The 16,794-nt window shown below is 42.6% G+C and overlaps 2 protein-coding genes across 3 annotated transcripts in view; both read left to right on the top strand.

Annotated features, from left to right (window-relative positions):
• LOC118776905 (probable phospholipid-transporting ATPase IM) overlaps positions 1–3,752 on the top strand; it is a 31,845-nt gene extending 28,093 nt beyond the window's left edge. For both annotated transcript variants that reach the window (XM_036527540.1, XM_036527542.1), the window contains exon 28: positions 811–3,752. In XM_036527540.1, coding sequence (XP_036383433.1) covers positions 811–1,125 — 315 coding nt within the window. In that variant the 3' untranslated portion in view covers positions 1,126–3,752. The remainder of the gene's footprint in view (positions 1–810) is intronic.
• A 583-nt stretch (positions 3,753–4,335) lies between these two features.
• LOC118776358 (iporin-like) overlaps positions 4,336–16,794 on the top strand; it is a 33,679-nt gene continuing 21,220 nt past the window's right edge. Inside the window, exon 1 of the mRNA XM_036526671.1 lies at positions 4,336–4,465. The gene's annotated coding sequence lies outside the window, so the exon portion shown is untranslated. The remainder of the gene's footprint in view (positions 4,466–16,794) is intronic.

The following is a 16,794-nucleotide window of genomic DNA, read 5'->3' as shown; positions in this document are numbered from 1 at the left end:
AGAGAGAGAGAGAGAGAGAGAGAGAGAGAGAGAGAGAGAGAAAGAGGCAGTGAGAGAGATTATGAGAAAGTGAATGCATCAGCAGATCTTCCACAGAGGGCACCATGCTTCTGCTTGGAAATGAGAGCAGTTCTGAAACCACTTATAGTTTATGAAGCCAAGGCATTCCCTATCACCTCCTAACTTGAAAGAAATTACTGGACATATTTCTAGTACGGCATGAGGGTATAATTGTTGACTTTGTCCCCCCTGGTAGTGTTGCTGTTCTAGTCAGAAACAGGAGGCGAAAGGTGAAGTTGTCTGGCTCTGGGAGAGTAATCAGTGAGAGTAATCACACAGAGTGCCCCTGCTACCAGTGGCAGTATCTGACCCGTGTCTGGAGAAATGCTTACTCACTCCCACAGTAGATTCTATTTCTGTGGGATGTCCTCGTGGTTGGCCTCCAGCTCATGGTGGATTGTGGGTATTATTAGTCCAGCTGAGGGGTCAGAGAGTGGAGCAGGGACAGAATTAGAGCAGGGGGATGAGGAGATAATGTGCTGTTGCGTTGCTTGGACAGTAATCTGTGCCGCTGTCCTCTGCGGCTGCATGTACTGCACTGTACTTAAAGGTATGAGGCCTTTGTGGGCATAGGGGCCCCAGTACACTGTAGAAATAGTCGGTGCTTGTCTTTTACTCATATTCTTTGTTCTTCTCTTTTGTCTTCTCATTCATTATTCTGACCAACTTTTCTCCGGTCTCATTGACCTCCTCTGACCTGTCTGCCGAACCTCCCCTCCCCTTTCCGCTCCCGTTCCCACCCCCCCTCAGGTGAGGTACAAGGTGAGACAGGCCAAAGCTGCCCCACCCCCTCTTCCCAGCCGGGTCCGAATGAGACGCACCAGCTCGCGGCGCTCCGCCTACGCCTTCTCGCATGCCCAAGGCTACGGCGACCTTGTGACCTCTGGGAGGTTCCTGCGGCGCCCACCTGTGGCCCGATCGGCCGGATTCAGCCCGACAGGTCGCTCCACCGGCTTCATCCACACCGGCCGGTCTGGCGGCTACAGTCCCACGGACCGTCTGCAGAACTTCAGGAAGGCGGAGACCTCGCTCCAGATGTACCGTACCAGAGAACCGGCATCTTGATGCAGGAGCCAGAGCTCTTTATTCTGAACCTGTTTACACAAAAGGAAATGTGGGGCCACACACACACACACCAGAACAGTCACACACACTTACATTCTTGAAAAGAATGGGTTTCACGACCCAGTACAATCTCTGAACACGATTGTACGAAAAACAATAGAAACAATACTTGGACCAGTACTTCTCCCACAAAGTAAGACATTAATTAGAGAGCTGATACTTTAAAGTAACACCTAAGGGCTTAATTCAATGTTTGAATTATTCTCCCTTTTGACTGTATTGGAACAAAGCAGTCTTTAAGGGTTCAGAGGTGTGCAGTGGTGTCCTCTTAAACACTCTCACTATGGACAAAAGCTGTCTCCTAGAAATGTGTGCTGAAAGCAAAGCTGAGTACAGTATGACACACTCAGAATCAGTCAGCAGATTGGCACACAAATATAGAGCAAGCAGAACCAGGCAGTCCTTTCCCATGGACACGGATGTTTTTAGGGAAAGTGGATATCACCTGTCTGGTCAAGGACATTGTCCAGTTAAACAGTCTGCAGTTTTATTTCACTCATGATGACCTCCCCCTTAAGGCTCAACAAAGGTGGCTGTAGGACACTTACGGCTGACCCAGAATTAGCCATGTGGGGGTTTACCCATTTGAACCCCCTGCTGCTGCTCTCCAGACAGACATTGTAATCAAGAGGCTGAATCACTTGATTCAGTCAGATCAGAGTGGCCCTACCCATCTCCCCTCCCCGTTAGCTGGTCATGCAGAAAAGCACTCAAGATGATGATGATAACAATGATGCCACTTTTTCTGTTTGGTTCATCCAGCTTACATCATGTAATCGTACAAGAAACTGCACAGTGGACTTCCCCTCAAGCATTTAACTTCAACCAAAGTCACTGAGACAAACTCAAGTTATTTGCATTTTCTTCTTGGCTGTTTAACTCTTAACACTGTTGGTCACTTGAAAGGAGGTGTTAATTCATGGGTAGAATTAGAAGTTTACATTGATACAATGCAAGTAAATCATGAAATGGTCTTTCAAGCCACAGTTCGTGTTTTGCTCCAGTGCAAATATTCCAAACTGAAACTCAGGTTGCAGGCAAAGTTTGACTCTTTTCTTGGCATAGACAGACATTAGCCCACACAGATAACTCACTGCATCTTCACAATAAGGGAGAGCAATAAACTGTATAGCAATAACACTAATTTGTGTCCATTGGATTGGACTTACAGGGCTGTTGTGTTGTCAGTCTGACTCCCCTTTTCATTCATAAAAAAAAGCTTTCTTGGAAATGTTGTCTCAAACTCAGATGTTTGAGACAGCAATGATCAACTCTTTCTCCCTTTTGTGAGGTTGACTTGATGTATTCACCATTATTGTAATGTTCAGGGAACGTTGTACGCGCCCCAGCTGGGATGGACAGTACTGTACTTTATGTGTATTTCTGACAGGGTGGGGGAGTGGTGAATGTTGTGAAAAGTCTATAAACAGTGTTTATTACTAGTCATGAAGGCTGGCTCTTGTTGATACCAAAGGCATGAAGTGTTGACCTTAAAAAGGTCTTTTTATTGTGCTCACCTTTAAATAATAACGTGAGATTCTGCTATGTACAGTTGAGGGGATTTTTTTTCTGCTCGGTCTTTTCTGTGGAAGTCCCTTCCCCGTGATTTCCCTGTATAGCAGCATGGCAAAGCGCCATATTGCTGGAATGTCATCACGCCTGACTGAAGCCAAAGACATCATTCCTTCAGGCGTGGCGTTTGGGGTCATCTATTATTTCCATTTACAGAGGGAAGCAGATGGAGAGGTCTAGCAAAACAAGTGCATCTGTGCATGCCCCAGTGCAGAGGATGTACTATACAGCTACACTAGATCTAGATGTAGACACTTTCATTCCTACTACTGGATAGAACACAAGTCAGTCAACATTGAAATTAAAAATAAGAGGGTGTCACATGTTAGTATAAAAAGGAAATTAATTTGAAATTATGTACTATGATGTTCAAAACTGCCTTTTTCTTCTTGGTGGAAGGTTTTTGTGTGTATGTAATTTCTGGGACAAAAATGTATTTTGACTTTAGATTTTAAGTTAGATGGCATTAAATTTAGGGGGGGGGGGGGACTTGAACATGCATCACTACAGTTTACAGCTGGTCTCACCATTGAGTGATGCCAGGTGAAACACTTATAATTCCCTCACTGTGCTGGTGTAGCATTTTGGTAACATAATAGCATCTTGTTAGCAAATGGAGGACATTGTAGCTGTGATGAAGATGGTTTACACTAAATGAGAAACTGCATAAACTTTACACAGGACTAGGCTGTAAAAGAAATGTTGTGTTCAACTGGGTACCTGCTTGCAACAATAATTTTTATACATCTAACATAATGTATTCATACAGCTGAGGGCAATTAGCAATGAAGAACTGTTATTCAAATGGTCATGAGTCAGTACATTTTTAAATACAATTTATAATGTCAGCATTTCCATAACTGTAAGAATTTGCTGAGTGTCCAGTAAATTCTTACAGTAATCTGACCTGCTCTGTAAAACATTTTTGTAAGGGTAGTGTTCATGGGTGTCAATGTATCTTTTCTCATATTGGAAATATGTATCTTATTGAAATATCAAGGCTGAATCGACTATCTGTATGTACTTTTTGGACAAACAAATTGCCAAAAAATAAAGTTTGCTATTTTTTCTACAGACGGCATTGGGAGTTTGATTCTTGAACCAACATGTGCGCTTTGCATTGTTTATTTTCAGAAGTGTCGGTGTCCCGAGTTCTCAGGTGAAGTGTGCCAGCCGCTTACCGGCCGTACTCCAGGTATGCCTCTCTCAGACAGCCGTATACAATCGTAGACATAAGGCTTTAAGACTAAAGTATAACCACTGTAGTCAATGGAGAAAATGGGAGACCGCATCTCTAATTAAGGGCCGCTGATGTACTCGTTAAGCATGTACTACATGAATTTAAGACTGTAAATGAGGCAGTCACGCGTGTCCTGCAAATCGGTGCTACTGCAGACTGCTCTAAACCCAGTGTCTGCTAAATCACAACAATGTAATGTAATGCAGTTACTATGCTCTGTGCTCTGCGAAGTACATAGCAGAGCAAGGGGCGTGCGAACCCGACCCCCCTCCGTCCGTGACGTTGCAGCCGCGGGCCCTACCCAGCCCTAGCGAAGCGGCGTCTGAGGGTGCGCTGTTTGTCGGTGATAGAAAATCATACTGTGGGCGTCTTCGAAATGCTAAGGAATATTTCTCCGTCGCTATTGTCATCAAGGGCACATTTGGATGTTGTAAAATGAAAATCTAAGCTCGTCAGAAGAAATTAAATGTAAGTGGATTGATGTTTCAGTTCTGTATATTATAAATATCTAGCGAATAATGCAATAGCGGGCTTGGCATATTAAACTGGCTAGATCGTATAGGCTCTGTCATGAATCTCATCGGAGACAAGTGTAATGACCGCGCTGTCATCCCTTTACTTTGAACGGCTGCTGGTGAGATGGAGAGCATGCATGTTACATTGCATTTATTTGTTTGAAAATATGGCCTTGTATGACATTATTTTATTTACGTAATTTATTCTTCCACCGCCTGTTTTATGCAACATTTCACCTCTTATAACTGCATAGCTCATTGAAAGGAAAAATACTGCGCCATGCGGACGATACGCGGAAAATATATATTTACATTTATTAGAGTGTGTTTAATTTACAAGACCAATTTAACCTATTTATGAAATTGAACAATTCGTCTATGATGCGGTTTCCAGAAAATGCTGCCGCGCCAGTGAAAGCACAAAGACTCCAACACACGGGCTATGTGACATCACTTCCATCTATACGTTTCGTACATTAAATAAAGATCACGTTCATCTCGAATTATGTCTAGCGCTTGCAGTGCTGTTCCGCTTTTCAATAGCGATTAGGATATATTTCATAATTATTGAGATAACGTCCCTAATGGGTCACAATAATGGGGTGTCCGGTGCTTATCAATAATTCACACACCGTATTCAGCATGTTTGGTACCGTGGGAAGGCGTGGTTTTGTATCTTGTCAATAACGGTTGTGATGCTGTCTTTTTAAAAGGCAAAAACTGTAGACTATTTAAAATAGCAGATCGCTCATATGACGGTGAATATGAGGTAAACTAAGAGAAATTAGCCTAAATGTCACATCCTCTCTAACGAGGTGAAAATAAAATGCAAACGCTTCAACCCTTGACATAAATAAGACCTTGTGGTTTTATAATTAAGGAGAGGTTTTGATCGATGTGTTACCATTTTTCGGGAGGTTCGCTTTACCCGCTTTAGGAATTCTTGCAATGACGCAAGGCTAAATCTTGTCAAACGGTCTTTTATTATAAGACGGGTACATGTCTGTAGGATACATGTTGTGTGGGTTGATCTTCATGTGTACACGCACAGTGGTTAAAGTCTAACGACAGCCATTCGGAAAAGGAAACAATGACAATCATTTCGAAGTCTTGGGAAGAAGCGGCCAAAACATGTTGTTCATTCTGGCGTTATGTAACCCACATGCTTTTCGTCTTCCGCTCGCCCGGAACAGTAAACGTGTATTTGGAAACAGCCATAGACACATATGAAGGGATGACACACTGCGATATACAGTGTATTTGTGTTATTGACGTGTTGATGTGTTTCAGAAACTTATGAAACGCAGATATTGTGTGTGTACCGGTGTCGATCATTACACATTGTGTCGAGCTCCATAACGCCTCTCTGCTCATAATTAATTGCTCAGATTAATTGCTCAGATAATTAAATTCTCACTTTTCCGCCGCAGACGAAATCAAGACGAGTTTAGATGTAGGATGACGTTTATCGACAGAATAGGGAGAACTTTTGAACACTGTAAGGTAGTGACATTATAAAAGGTTGATATACTTTAAGGCTGTGCATTGCGGTTGAGGAAGACTCTGCCACGATGTGGAAACGGAAGGTTCATGGTCGGGGGCAGTGACTGGCAGTTTTTCTTTTCCTTCTGCTACAATCATTTGATGTAATATTAATCTACTTTGAAAGTATAACTGGATTATTGTCATCTGTTTGTATTATTTCTACATATATTGGATTGCCTTAACTAAACTGACACATGCTTTCATGCAACTCAAATGGTTGCAGTACAAGGTTGCCAATTGGTTGGTTGAATATCTAGACCAAGACAATGTTTAAGTCTCTGCATCAGGGTGCTAGTAACTGAGTTTGCCTTAGAGGTGTGCTTTTGTGTGTGTGTGTGTGTGTGTGTGTGTGTGTGTGCACATCTGGCACCACAGCCTGTCATTTCAGGGGTCTGCTGTGATATTTGATTCCTGATGCTTTGTGCTTACATAGTCGTGTAGCAAAGAGATGACTGTCACACATCATTATTGGAAATCAAAATTATTCCCCCTTACACCACTCAAAGACCACACCAGTCAAAACTACACTGTCGCATTGTGTTAACCAGGGAGCATTAGCTTTCTCAAGCTAAAGTAAGGTCAAGAAAACCATCCTGGTTGTTCCAGTGAACAGAGCATGTCACATGATAGCGCTGTGGCATCGTGTGACACAGTAACCCAGTTCACCATGCGAGCGTGGAATAGCCATTTTGATTTAAGTACACAGATGCTGCAAATGCTTCATGCAAGACCCAGCATCCAATTGATGCAGTGATCATGGCTGATTCCTGTGTTCTGCCAATATGATGAGTTTCTGTGCCACTGATGGTATATATTTGTCACATAGCTCAGCTGGGCTACAGCACTTGAAAAGTCGTAATTTATTTTCATATGGCTGATAATGACAAACGTTTTATTCTATAAAGAAATAACTGCAACCATGACCAATTCTCTGCTTCCCACCTCAGGACATAACACACTGAACAGAAGTTATGATTTACTTTATGTCAAATGATGAGCTAGGAACTTTACTGTTCTCAAAAGGCTGATAAATTATGATTTGAAAAGACCATGTGCACTTGTTAGTATGGTGGTACTGCACAATATCTAGTTCATAGGAATCACAACCAATTTGTTTTATAGCAAGCAACTTAAATATAAGTATTCATGGTATTAAAATAGGTTAATAGAACAAATTCACCTTAGAATGCATTCAGTAAATGAGACTGTAACAGTAAATGAGACTGTAATGAGACTGTGCAGATAATTGCATCAAGCTAGCTTACTAACTGAAAACTAACTGAACCTGCGTAACATAATTTGCCATTATATACAAAAGAGTTTTTTTAAAAATGATCTTACATATTGTGATTGCATTCAGTTCAGAAGTCTCTGCTCCAAAGAACTCGATTTTTCTTTAAAAATGGCGTTTCACTGGTAGTATATTATAGGACCTTATTACCAACTCCAATTTATCTGTTAATGTGCAAGTGCTTGCTAAATAGCTACAATATGTATAGCATATAGTAGTACAGGTTCTTTGTTTTGGTGGCGGTAAGTGATCAAGCTAACTACAAAGTCTGTTACAACATCCATGTTTATATTTTGGGCATCAGTAGATATAAAATGGGATGGATTCATGGATGGAAACATTTGTCCAAGCACTAGTCAAGTGCTGATTGCAGTGTTATTATTACAGTAGAAAAATAATGGCCACTGTTTTAGCCTTCACCTAATGGGCTGAATGCTTGTCCTTAATGGTGTCTTAAGTCATGTTTTAATTGAGGTTAAGTGTTGCTCTGTCTCGGCTCTATAAACAAGGACAGTGTTGCATAAGCCATATGATGAATGGTGTCCTTGCTGAACATGTTAAGTAGAAATATGTGGGATAAGCCCCAGAATGTTAGGGCAGGTATCTCCCAGCATGATCCCACAGGATCATTGTTTCCTGTGATTTCACAGGTCATGGGCACTTTATCCTTAATGGTGGTGTATATCACATTAGCATCGTCTTCCCAGTCTTGAAATCATCCACAATTTTCTAGAGGCAGACATTGACAAACAATTGTCAATTGTCCTGAATTCCTCTCTGAGCCTCTGATCTCTCTTTAAAATAATAATATAGATGTGACCATTGCAGAGGAGAGGAAGACAGGACTGAAAGGTGAAATGTGCCGTTGGTGTGTGTGTGTGTGTGTGTGTGTGTTTGTGTGGTAGAAGATGCATACTCTCTCCATGAGATGTTGGCACAGCTGTTGGTTGAGCAGAATGCCTCTGGCTGTAACCTTTCTAATAAAGCCTGCAGTGAACACAGGGGGATCTCTGCTGTCAGACCAGGCCACGGTGAACAACCCTCCCCTTTCCTGCAGGAGAGAGGTTCAGTGAACACACTGTGTGCTTAAAGGATTTCAGCAAGCTGCTGATTTCCATTTGTGAAGATGGTGAGGGAGTGTTTTAGCCCTTAGAATGTGGTCAGGGCTTTGCCTGTTTGTGTAGATTGTGGTTACGGTACTTCATGTCACCATGTGTCAGAATTAGGCAACTGATTTTGTTGGTGATATGCAGTCTGCCATTATGGGCTCCCAGCTGCACTGAATTCCCTGGGGACTGCTGAAGTCTTGTCTTCCCCTCACTCCTGCCCTGGTCCGTACAGTGCTCCCTCCCTCTCTCACTCTCTTCCTCTCTCCCTGTCCTGCTGACTCTGAAGGATATAGATGCCTCCCCCCATAGCACCTGTCTCTCCACACAGAGATGGATGGTGTCTGGGGCAGCCTGCTCTCGCTCCTACCAGACCGATTCATTATCAGCCCCTCTGATTTTGTTACTGCCAGTGAGAAACAACGCATATATTTGCACCAGCTGGTATAAAAAATGTTAGTCTTCTTTGAGGGAAGCAGAACAAAAGTACTCCTCAAGACCTCCCAGAGGAACAATAATGGGGGGTGGAGAGTAAGACAATTGATAACGATTTGATAGAGAGATACCATTACACAGGGTGGAGCTGTGTTTATTCCATGTGCTAAAAATTTGATTGGGAGACACCATAATGCTAACTGATTTCACATTCAGCATTGCATCTGTGCAGTGAAGATCAGCTCTCCAGATACATTCCATCTTGTACCTAATAGTGGCAGTGGATTCATCAACCTTTAATGGACTTTCAGTTAAAAAGTCAATAGATCAATTGAAAAAAAAAAAACAAAGAACATTTACATTACATTATATTACGTTACGTTACATTCATTTACCAGATGCTCCTATCAAGTGCGACTTCCAATATAGCAGAACATAATTATATCCATTAAATGTGAATGAACACTCCCAGACCAGTGAGTGTGAGCATAACACTATTCAAGCCCTACGCCAAGTTAAGGTGTGCTACCTGACTAGATTAGGGAAGGCAAGTATTCTCCCATATATGAGTAACTACATCACAGAATCCAAAACATAAAAGAACAAATCCATTTGATGATGCCTTTGTAAATGTTTCAGTCCAATAATATCTGCTTATGAAGATATGAGGCATTTTCAGGGGAGCAGCACCTCAAGTCTTCCCTACATCTAGGTCATGAGATGGTGTCACCTAAGGAGTGTGTGCAAGACTAGCATTCTTAGAGGAATATTTGTATGTGTATATATTCATTGGTAAACTAATGATGCATTATTTTTCAAAAGTATTTTTTATTCATTATATTATTCAAATATAAATCTTCCTTTTTCATATTCTGAATGTATTCCATGGTTCTGGAAATCCTTTTTTATTTTATGTTATTTTTTTCTTCCAGTGTGCTTTTGCAGGAACACTGAATCACTGATAAAATATGAAATAGCCTCCAGGTTTTTTTCGGTGTGATTGTTATTCTTTTTTGTACCGTTGTGTTTTGTAAATATTGACACATACCACATGAACAGTGTATGCTGGTGATTTGCTATCAGGGAAATTTGTACACAAGCTTTCTGCCACATTTTGAATTAAACCCCTCAGAGTTCTGAGTGAAGTTTGTGATACCCATTTCCCATCCTCGCCTATATTATGTAATCAGGCATGTGTTCCAGTGGCACATACTGTAGTTCTGGCCTTGAATAAAAATAATAATTTAGCCTAGTATATTTTGTTCAAGGCTGTTTTTGCATACTTATTATTAATTCTTTTAGTTATTTATCATTTGAGGCATAACTGGGAGAGTATATATACCTGTCTCTTTCTGTCCGTGTCCAAAACAGCTCTCCTGGGTTCGCCAGGGAGGGGCTTTGGGATGGAAGGTGCATTTAAGATTCCAAAAATCTGCAAGGGGAATCCTAGGTCTTGCTAATTGTCTCTTGTAAACAGTACGTTAATGCTTCTCTCACATGCATGCTGAACTGCGTGGACACAGGCAGCTATAAGACACTGTCCTGCAGTTGACTCTGTAATTCCTCGCAGGAGCAGGGAAACAGGAAGGAGCTGCCGTAAACATTGTTCTTCATTGTTAAAACAGGATAAGCCCATGCAATGTCACACAAATCCAAACAGAGCATCATTAATCGGCTTAACTGGACAGACGGAAAGTTCCCTCTTCCTTATAGTTATAAGTGTGGAAGCAAGTCACAGCACGTGCAGTTTGCATTCATATTAAATTCAAATATATATATATATATATATATATATATATATATATATATATATATATATATATTTATTTATTTATTTATTTGGGTTTTAAAAACGAACAAACAAAATGGCTGGAAAATCTAGGTAAAGATGCATTTAGAGCTTTTAGAGGCTATCGGGTTGCACTGTGGTTTTGTAGTGGAACCAATTACAGAGACATCTGTGACTTCAGAAATGGATTTAATGTCCTAAGGGCATAATGGCTTTCAGTCTTGGAGCGTGTGTGTGTGTGTGTGTGTGTGTGTGTGTTGGGGGGGGGGGGGGGGGGGTCGGGGGGGTTACCACAGCCTGAGGCTGCTGGAAATGTTCCATTGGCGAACATGTCACCCTGGGACATGCCAGCTCTTACAAACGTTTCAGAACCATGGATGGCCCTCTCTGCAGATGGACTGAGAAGGAGATTTATTTATTAGCGTATGAAATTAGGAAGTGGAAGTTTGACACTGCAAAGACACTCTGTCTCAGAGGTTGTGGGAAAAGTGTGCTTATCACACAGTGGGGGGGCGGGGGGGGGGGGGGTCATCTTATGCTAGAATAGAGATTGGTGGCCAACCATACCATATCCATACACCAGGCATGTAGAAGCCTAAGCTTCTTACAGTAGGGGGATAGGGATAGGAAGATTTCCCCGTCTGATTGTGTCTGGTGTTTAGGTGCCGTCTGTCTAGGGTGATGTGAGTACAGGACTTGACATGTTTTTGAGGGTGATAGGCAACTGGCAGGGTGTATGAAACACTCTATACTGCAAGTCCATGCACTACTTTTAGATTTCATCCCTGTAGCTTCCCATTTCATGTCCCTTCCAAAGCACCTCCCTTTCTGGTGATAGAGCAGTGACAGAGGCTGGCAGAGTGTAACACATACGCACACACACACACACGCACAGACATGGGCACACACACACACACCCACAATAAATATTCACATACAAACGCAGGCAAACACACATGCACAATCTAGCAAACACACCGTCACACATCATTCAGAGGTGAATGCTTCTGCTGTTGGTAGTGAGGAAAACAAGTATCCAATCAATCAAGATCTCTCATCTATGGTCATTACAGTAAGATCTCAGCTGGTCTGTCTGAAGTAAAAAATAACCATTTATGCCATCTTATCAATTAAGAGGTGTGCTATTTGATACACTGTTGTACCATAACAGCAAAAAGAAATCCCTGATATATTCAGTGTACTATAGTTAGTTCCAGCCCTGATTGTTGTTTTTCATTATTCTGAGTGTTTCAATGGAGGGTGACAATGGGGCTCTCACATGCCACTCGGGTAGGCAGTGATGTCATTGCGTCGCTCCGGTTTTGTGTCCTTGTCTGGGCTCGACATGCTCGTCACGTCTCTGTGAGCTGTTGTCCCTTTTGATTGGCTTTGCATTCTGTTGAAGGGAACAGAGGGGGACGGAGCCTCAGCGATGTGCTTCTTTTCTTAAATATTTCCAGTGGGGTTTTTAATTTGTACGAGATCTGCTCAGTTGGTGGAGTTTTTCAACTGTACAAAATCTGCTTAGTCAGTGGTTCGAAGGATATAGTCAAGACCCAGAAATGCGGGAGCTTCGGATTAAGCAGGTAAAATGTAGTAATTCTCATACTTCAGAGACTAGACTGTCGTAATGCATTAGGAAATGCACATTTTTGCTCGGTATGTTAAGTTTTAGATTTAGTTTTCTGGTGGCTGAATGAATGTTTTGCAATTGCTAGGTGGTAAATTGATATAAACTGATTGGGCATGCCTTAAATTGATATAGAGGAGAACAATTTCCTCTGTTCCCTGTCCAGCTTCTGGAGAATGCTCTTTTGCAGTGCTTTCTGTGGAGTCAGGTCTCTTGATATTTAATTCAATCTTCATTAAGCTGAAAGGCTCACTGAGAAGTCATCTCATTAAATATTGACTGTGTGGGGGAGAAATGTAAGGTAACAGGATGCAGGGGGCTCTGTAGCCAGTGTGCCAGGCCTACCCACACCCCTGTGTGAAGAGCGCCACAGCATCTCTAATGCCTGCTCTGATCGTAGTCTGATCTGAATAGCTGCTCCTCCAATGGCACAGTGTTCCCATCACTTATGATGGGTTGCCGTTTTTGCTCTAGATGGTGCCGTCCGTGGGTTTCAGGACCTTGGACATCCCACAGGAACGTCAAGGGAATGGCATGCAATGGTTAATCACCTGCCTGTACCCTGAACCTCTGAAATCACAGATCACTACTTTCCTTATAGGCCTAATAAACCCCGATACTTCACTGAGAACAAAAGAGTGGTACGGGTGTGATTTTGCAAGTTGGCAGGAAGGAGAGGGTTGGGAAGTTCAGAGAAGTGAAGGACAGGTATGACAATATGTGCCTGCCACTGATCTGGCCTCGCTCTGTAAATGCTTGGTGGCGACCACAGTGCAGCGGTGCTGGGAAGGCTTCTGCAACATTGACTGCGCCCGATCAGGCAAACACTATTACTCTGGAAACCATCACCGTGGGTGGAGAAGGTTGTGATCTCATTAGCCAGAGGAACATAGGGGCTGGAAGAGGCTGTGCTCGTTTCCTGTCTAATAGATTTGCCTTTCTTTGTACAGCCTAGTGTCTTTCCTGTTGGTGTTGGCCTGTAGATTCCCTTCTCCAGGTAAGCTCCATGCTGCTGCTTACAGGATTCTAATAATAGCCTGGCCGGGCAGTTCACGAATAGCTGTTTTTTCTGTAATTATCAAGATGGAGCATCTGAAAGGGCTGGAAAATAGGAGTGTTTGAGTGGTGGCCATGGTGGCATGAGTAACTTGCAAAGTGAGCCATCAGCTCAGGCTCCCTGTTGGTGCAAAAGCAAACAATACTACCAATAATAACTTTATTTATATAGCACCTTTTTGTACATTGTGAATGCAACACAAAGTACATCACCACACAGATTAGAGTAAACAATAAAGTGAGTAACAGCAATCCGATATAATAGTCATAAAATAATAAAAACATTTCATAAACAAAATAAATACTGAAGTGAATAACCGGGTCTTGCCAATATGCTCTGTTTTAAGGTAGCCTTGTATACTTATTTCATCTCTATACAATAGTTTATTGTGTTTGTGTGTGTGTGTGTGTGTGTGTGTGTGTATGAGTGTGCTTGTGCGTGTGTGCTATTGTGTGTGTGCTTGTGTGTATGTTTGTGTGTGTATGTGTGTATCTCTGTTCAGACATTGAGGCAACTCCAGGATGACAGCATAATGCCTTGACCTCGTCTATTTTCCTGACAACAGGGCGTTGGCCCTACTTTCGGAGCCTGCAAGAGGGTGGTGGATCTGGGAGTGTGTGTCTGGAAGAGGCAACAGGCCCCACCCTCTCTCTGTTCCTGGAAATACGGAGGAAGGACGGTGTGTCACAAGCATACCGGCATGGTCACTTGGCCATTTCCTTCCCCTCCACCCTGTCTGTCTGTCCTGCACCACTCCCTTCTCCCAGAGCGGAGAAAAGAATGGAGTGCAGAGCTGTGACACCTCCCTCTGAAAACTGTGAGGTTAACAAACCATGGGAAATAAGCAGAAAATGTGGTGCATGTTTGAATCTAAGAGTCCCTGCATTCCTGGGCTTGCTGTAAATGCAGAGGCTGTGGTCTGCCTCAATCAGTATTTTTTAAATTGATTAAATTAAATACGGAGCATGGCAAGCTCAGCACTTACAGCATTGTCATTTGAATGCCAGATGCAAACTGCAGTATATAATGTCCTTGCTTTGAAATTCCGAAACGAAGAGCCTCACCTTTTCGTTGCTGCTTTCTCGTTTGTGGGGTTGTAGTGTTGTAGTAAAAGCGAATGACATGGATGAAAAGAGATGGGCTTATGTGGGTCATGTTGGAGTTGTATATGGTTTCTTGCGGTAGTTAACATTGCATGAAGAGACATGGAGTGCAGCGAAGTTGGGCTAGAAAATGAAAGTAGGAATTTGTTAATCATAATCATAACCTCTGATACAGTCTGCCTCTCGGCCTGGTCTGTGATCCAGTGCTCTTCCATGACTGTATTTTTACATGCTATACGTTCCTCCTCCTCATGATACATGATCCTTATAGCCTAAAGACTAGTTGGTTTTTATTATGAGGTCCATTGCTTTTCAGACTTAATGGATGGTTTCTCCTGCCCCCCAGGAGTATTTCAAGCCTCTGGTGTTTGTATCAGCAGAGTGAAGAACCTGTTAAGAGGTGCATGGCAGCTAGTATCACTGAGAATAAGTGTATGTACATATTATGTATTTAGATATGGGTGACATGTAGCAGACTATGTGTATGGGTGAGAGGGGTTAATGGGTGTAGCAGCTCTTGGTGGATCTGGAACAGCCTTAAAATTTTATGGTAACTGGTTGTGGTTAGGATTGCAGGTGGGAGAGCTGATCCTAGATCTGTGAAAGGAAGAGCTGTAGAGGGACATGTGGGATCTCCTCCATCTGTAAGGCCTAATTAACTACACGCCTCTGCTGTCTGCTGCGGTTTTCACACAAGGACCACTGAGCTTGGCTCCAAACAAGATAAAGCTAAACAGCATTGTGCAGAGGAACCTTGAGATCATAATGATGCAGTTCAGTTACATTATGGTCATAACTGAAAATGTACAATACTGAGATTCTCTCCACCCTTACTAAAAAGGTCTTCTGGATCCCATGCAATGTGTTGTAATGACAGATCTGGCAACCTCATCATTAGATTAAGCCTACAGATCTGGCAACCTCACTGTTAACTCGATCAGTGGTTCCATGCTTCCGTGTCATCTTACTGAAAAGGTTTCCAAATGAGCTCCACTGAAAATTCCCATACAAATGCTGCTGGATTTTTATTAGCAGGCTTTGTGTATAGAATGTAGACTGTGGGAATATGCAGTCCAGATTTACACATTCTTATACACTCTGGTGACGCTAATATAGTAGGTCACCTCAGATGTCGGATATTGTTGTGAAGCAGCTTTACTGGGCTTTGACATGACACAGTTGTCACACCATTTGCTGCTGCTGTCGTGGTCATGTTCACCATTGTTGTTGTCATGGTTATCGTTGCTGCCATTGTTCCATGTTCGCCAGCTCCATTATCTAATGGTTGGTTGCTCTTGTAACCAGAGCTGCCCGGTTCTTTGGGAGTAAATTCTTTTGGTCAGTTAAAACTCTTAATATTGGATGTTGCGGTTTGCGGTTCATACAGTCTGCTTTTTTCCCTCTCCAAGTTTACTCATCAGTTGTAGCAGGAGTTCTTTTGAAGGCATGCCTACTGTTTTTCATTAAATGTTAGCACCTGCATCATGAAGAACTGGAAATAGCTTCTATTCTATGTGTGGGACATAGAGCCCATGTTCTAGGACACAGAGGACTCGGGAAAGAAGTTTACAAGTAAGTATGCGGAGTAGGTTGTATAGGCAGAGCAGTCACTATGTGTAGGTGTGTGCCTGTATGTGTGTGTGTGGGTGCGTGTGTGTGTGTGTGTGTGTGTGTGTGTGTGTGTGTGTGTGTGTGTGTGTGTGTGTGTGTGTGTGTGCGTGTGTGTGTGTGTGTGTATTTGTGTGTGCACGCGTGTGTATCTTCTCTTTTCTCTCAGTCTGCATTCAGGACTGGTCCTTCTCCTTTGTTCCCTGTGTCTGTAATGAGACATGGCGACAGTGCAGAAAATTTTGCTGACCTGAACAGTTGAGTATCCCCTCTAATCAGTATATGTGAAAGTGTAAATTATTGTGTCTGCCTCCCTCAGCGCAGCCATTACAACAGTGCCAGTCATTTGGCAGTACTGTGTTGCCCTACGTGGAGCCTTTGTGCTAGTCTTTGTCTACGTGTCTGTGTCTTTCAGCCTGGAGGGTGTATTTGTGCAATGTAGTGGGTGTGATTTTTAGACCGAAAGACCAGTTATTATATCAGATAGGTGAATGAATGAATGAATGAATGAATGAATGAGTGAAGTGCAGCCTAATGAATCATGTGTCTCTGGACTGAGCTTGTCTGTGTGGCAAAGCTTTTTCTCCTACGCTCAATGCCTCCATTAGCCAGGCAGGCTGACAGAGGCTCTGTGTCTTGGTTCTTATGTAACTCCTCCCAGTGTGCCAACCTACTGTCATCTGTGTAAAACAGTTACCACACAACAGTCATCCCTATA

Source organism: Megalops cyprinoides, chromosome 4 (assembly GCF_013368585.1).
Source record: "Megalops cyprinoides isolate fMegCyp1 chromosome 4, fMegCyp1.pri, whole genome shotgun sequence".
In the NCBI taxonomy this organism is placed as follows: Eukaryota; Metazoa; Chordata; class Actinopteri; order Elopiformes; family Megalopidae; genus Megalops; species Megalops cyprinoides.
Note: the sequence above shows the minus strand (reverse complement) of the source record. Positions and strands in the feature narration are given on the sequence as shown.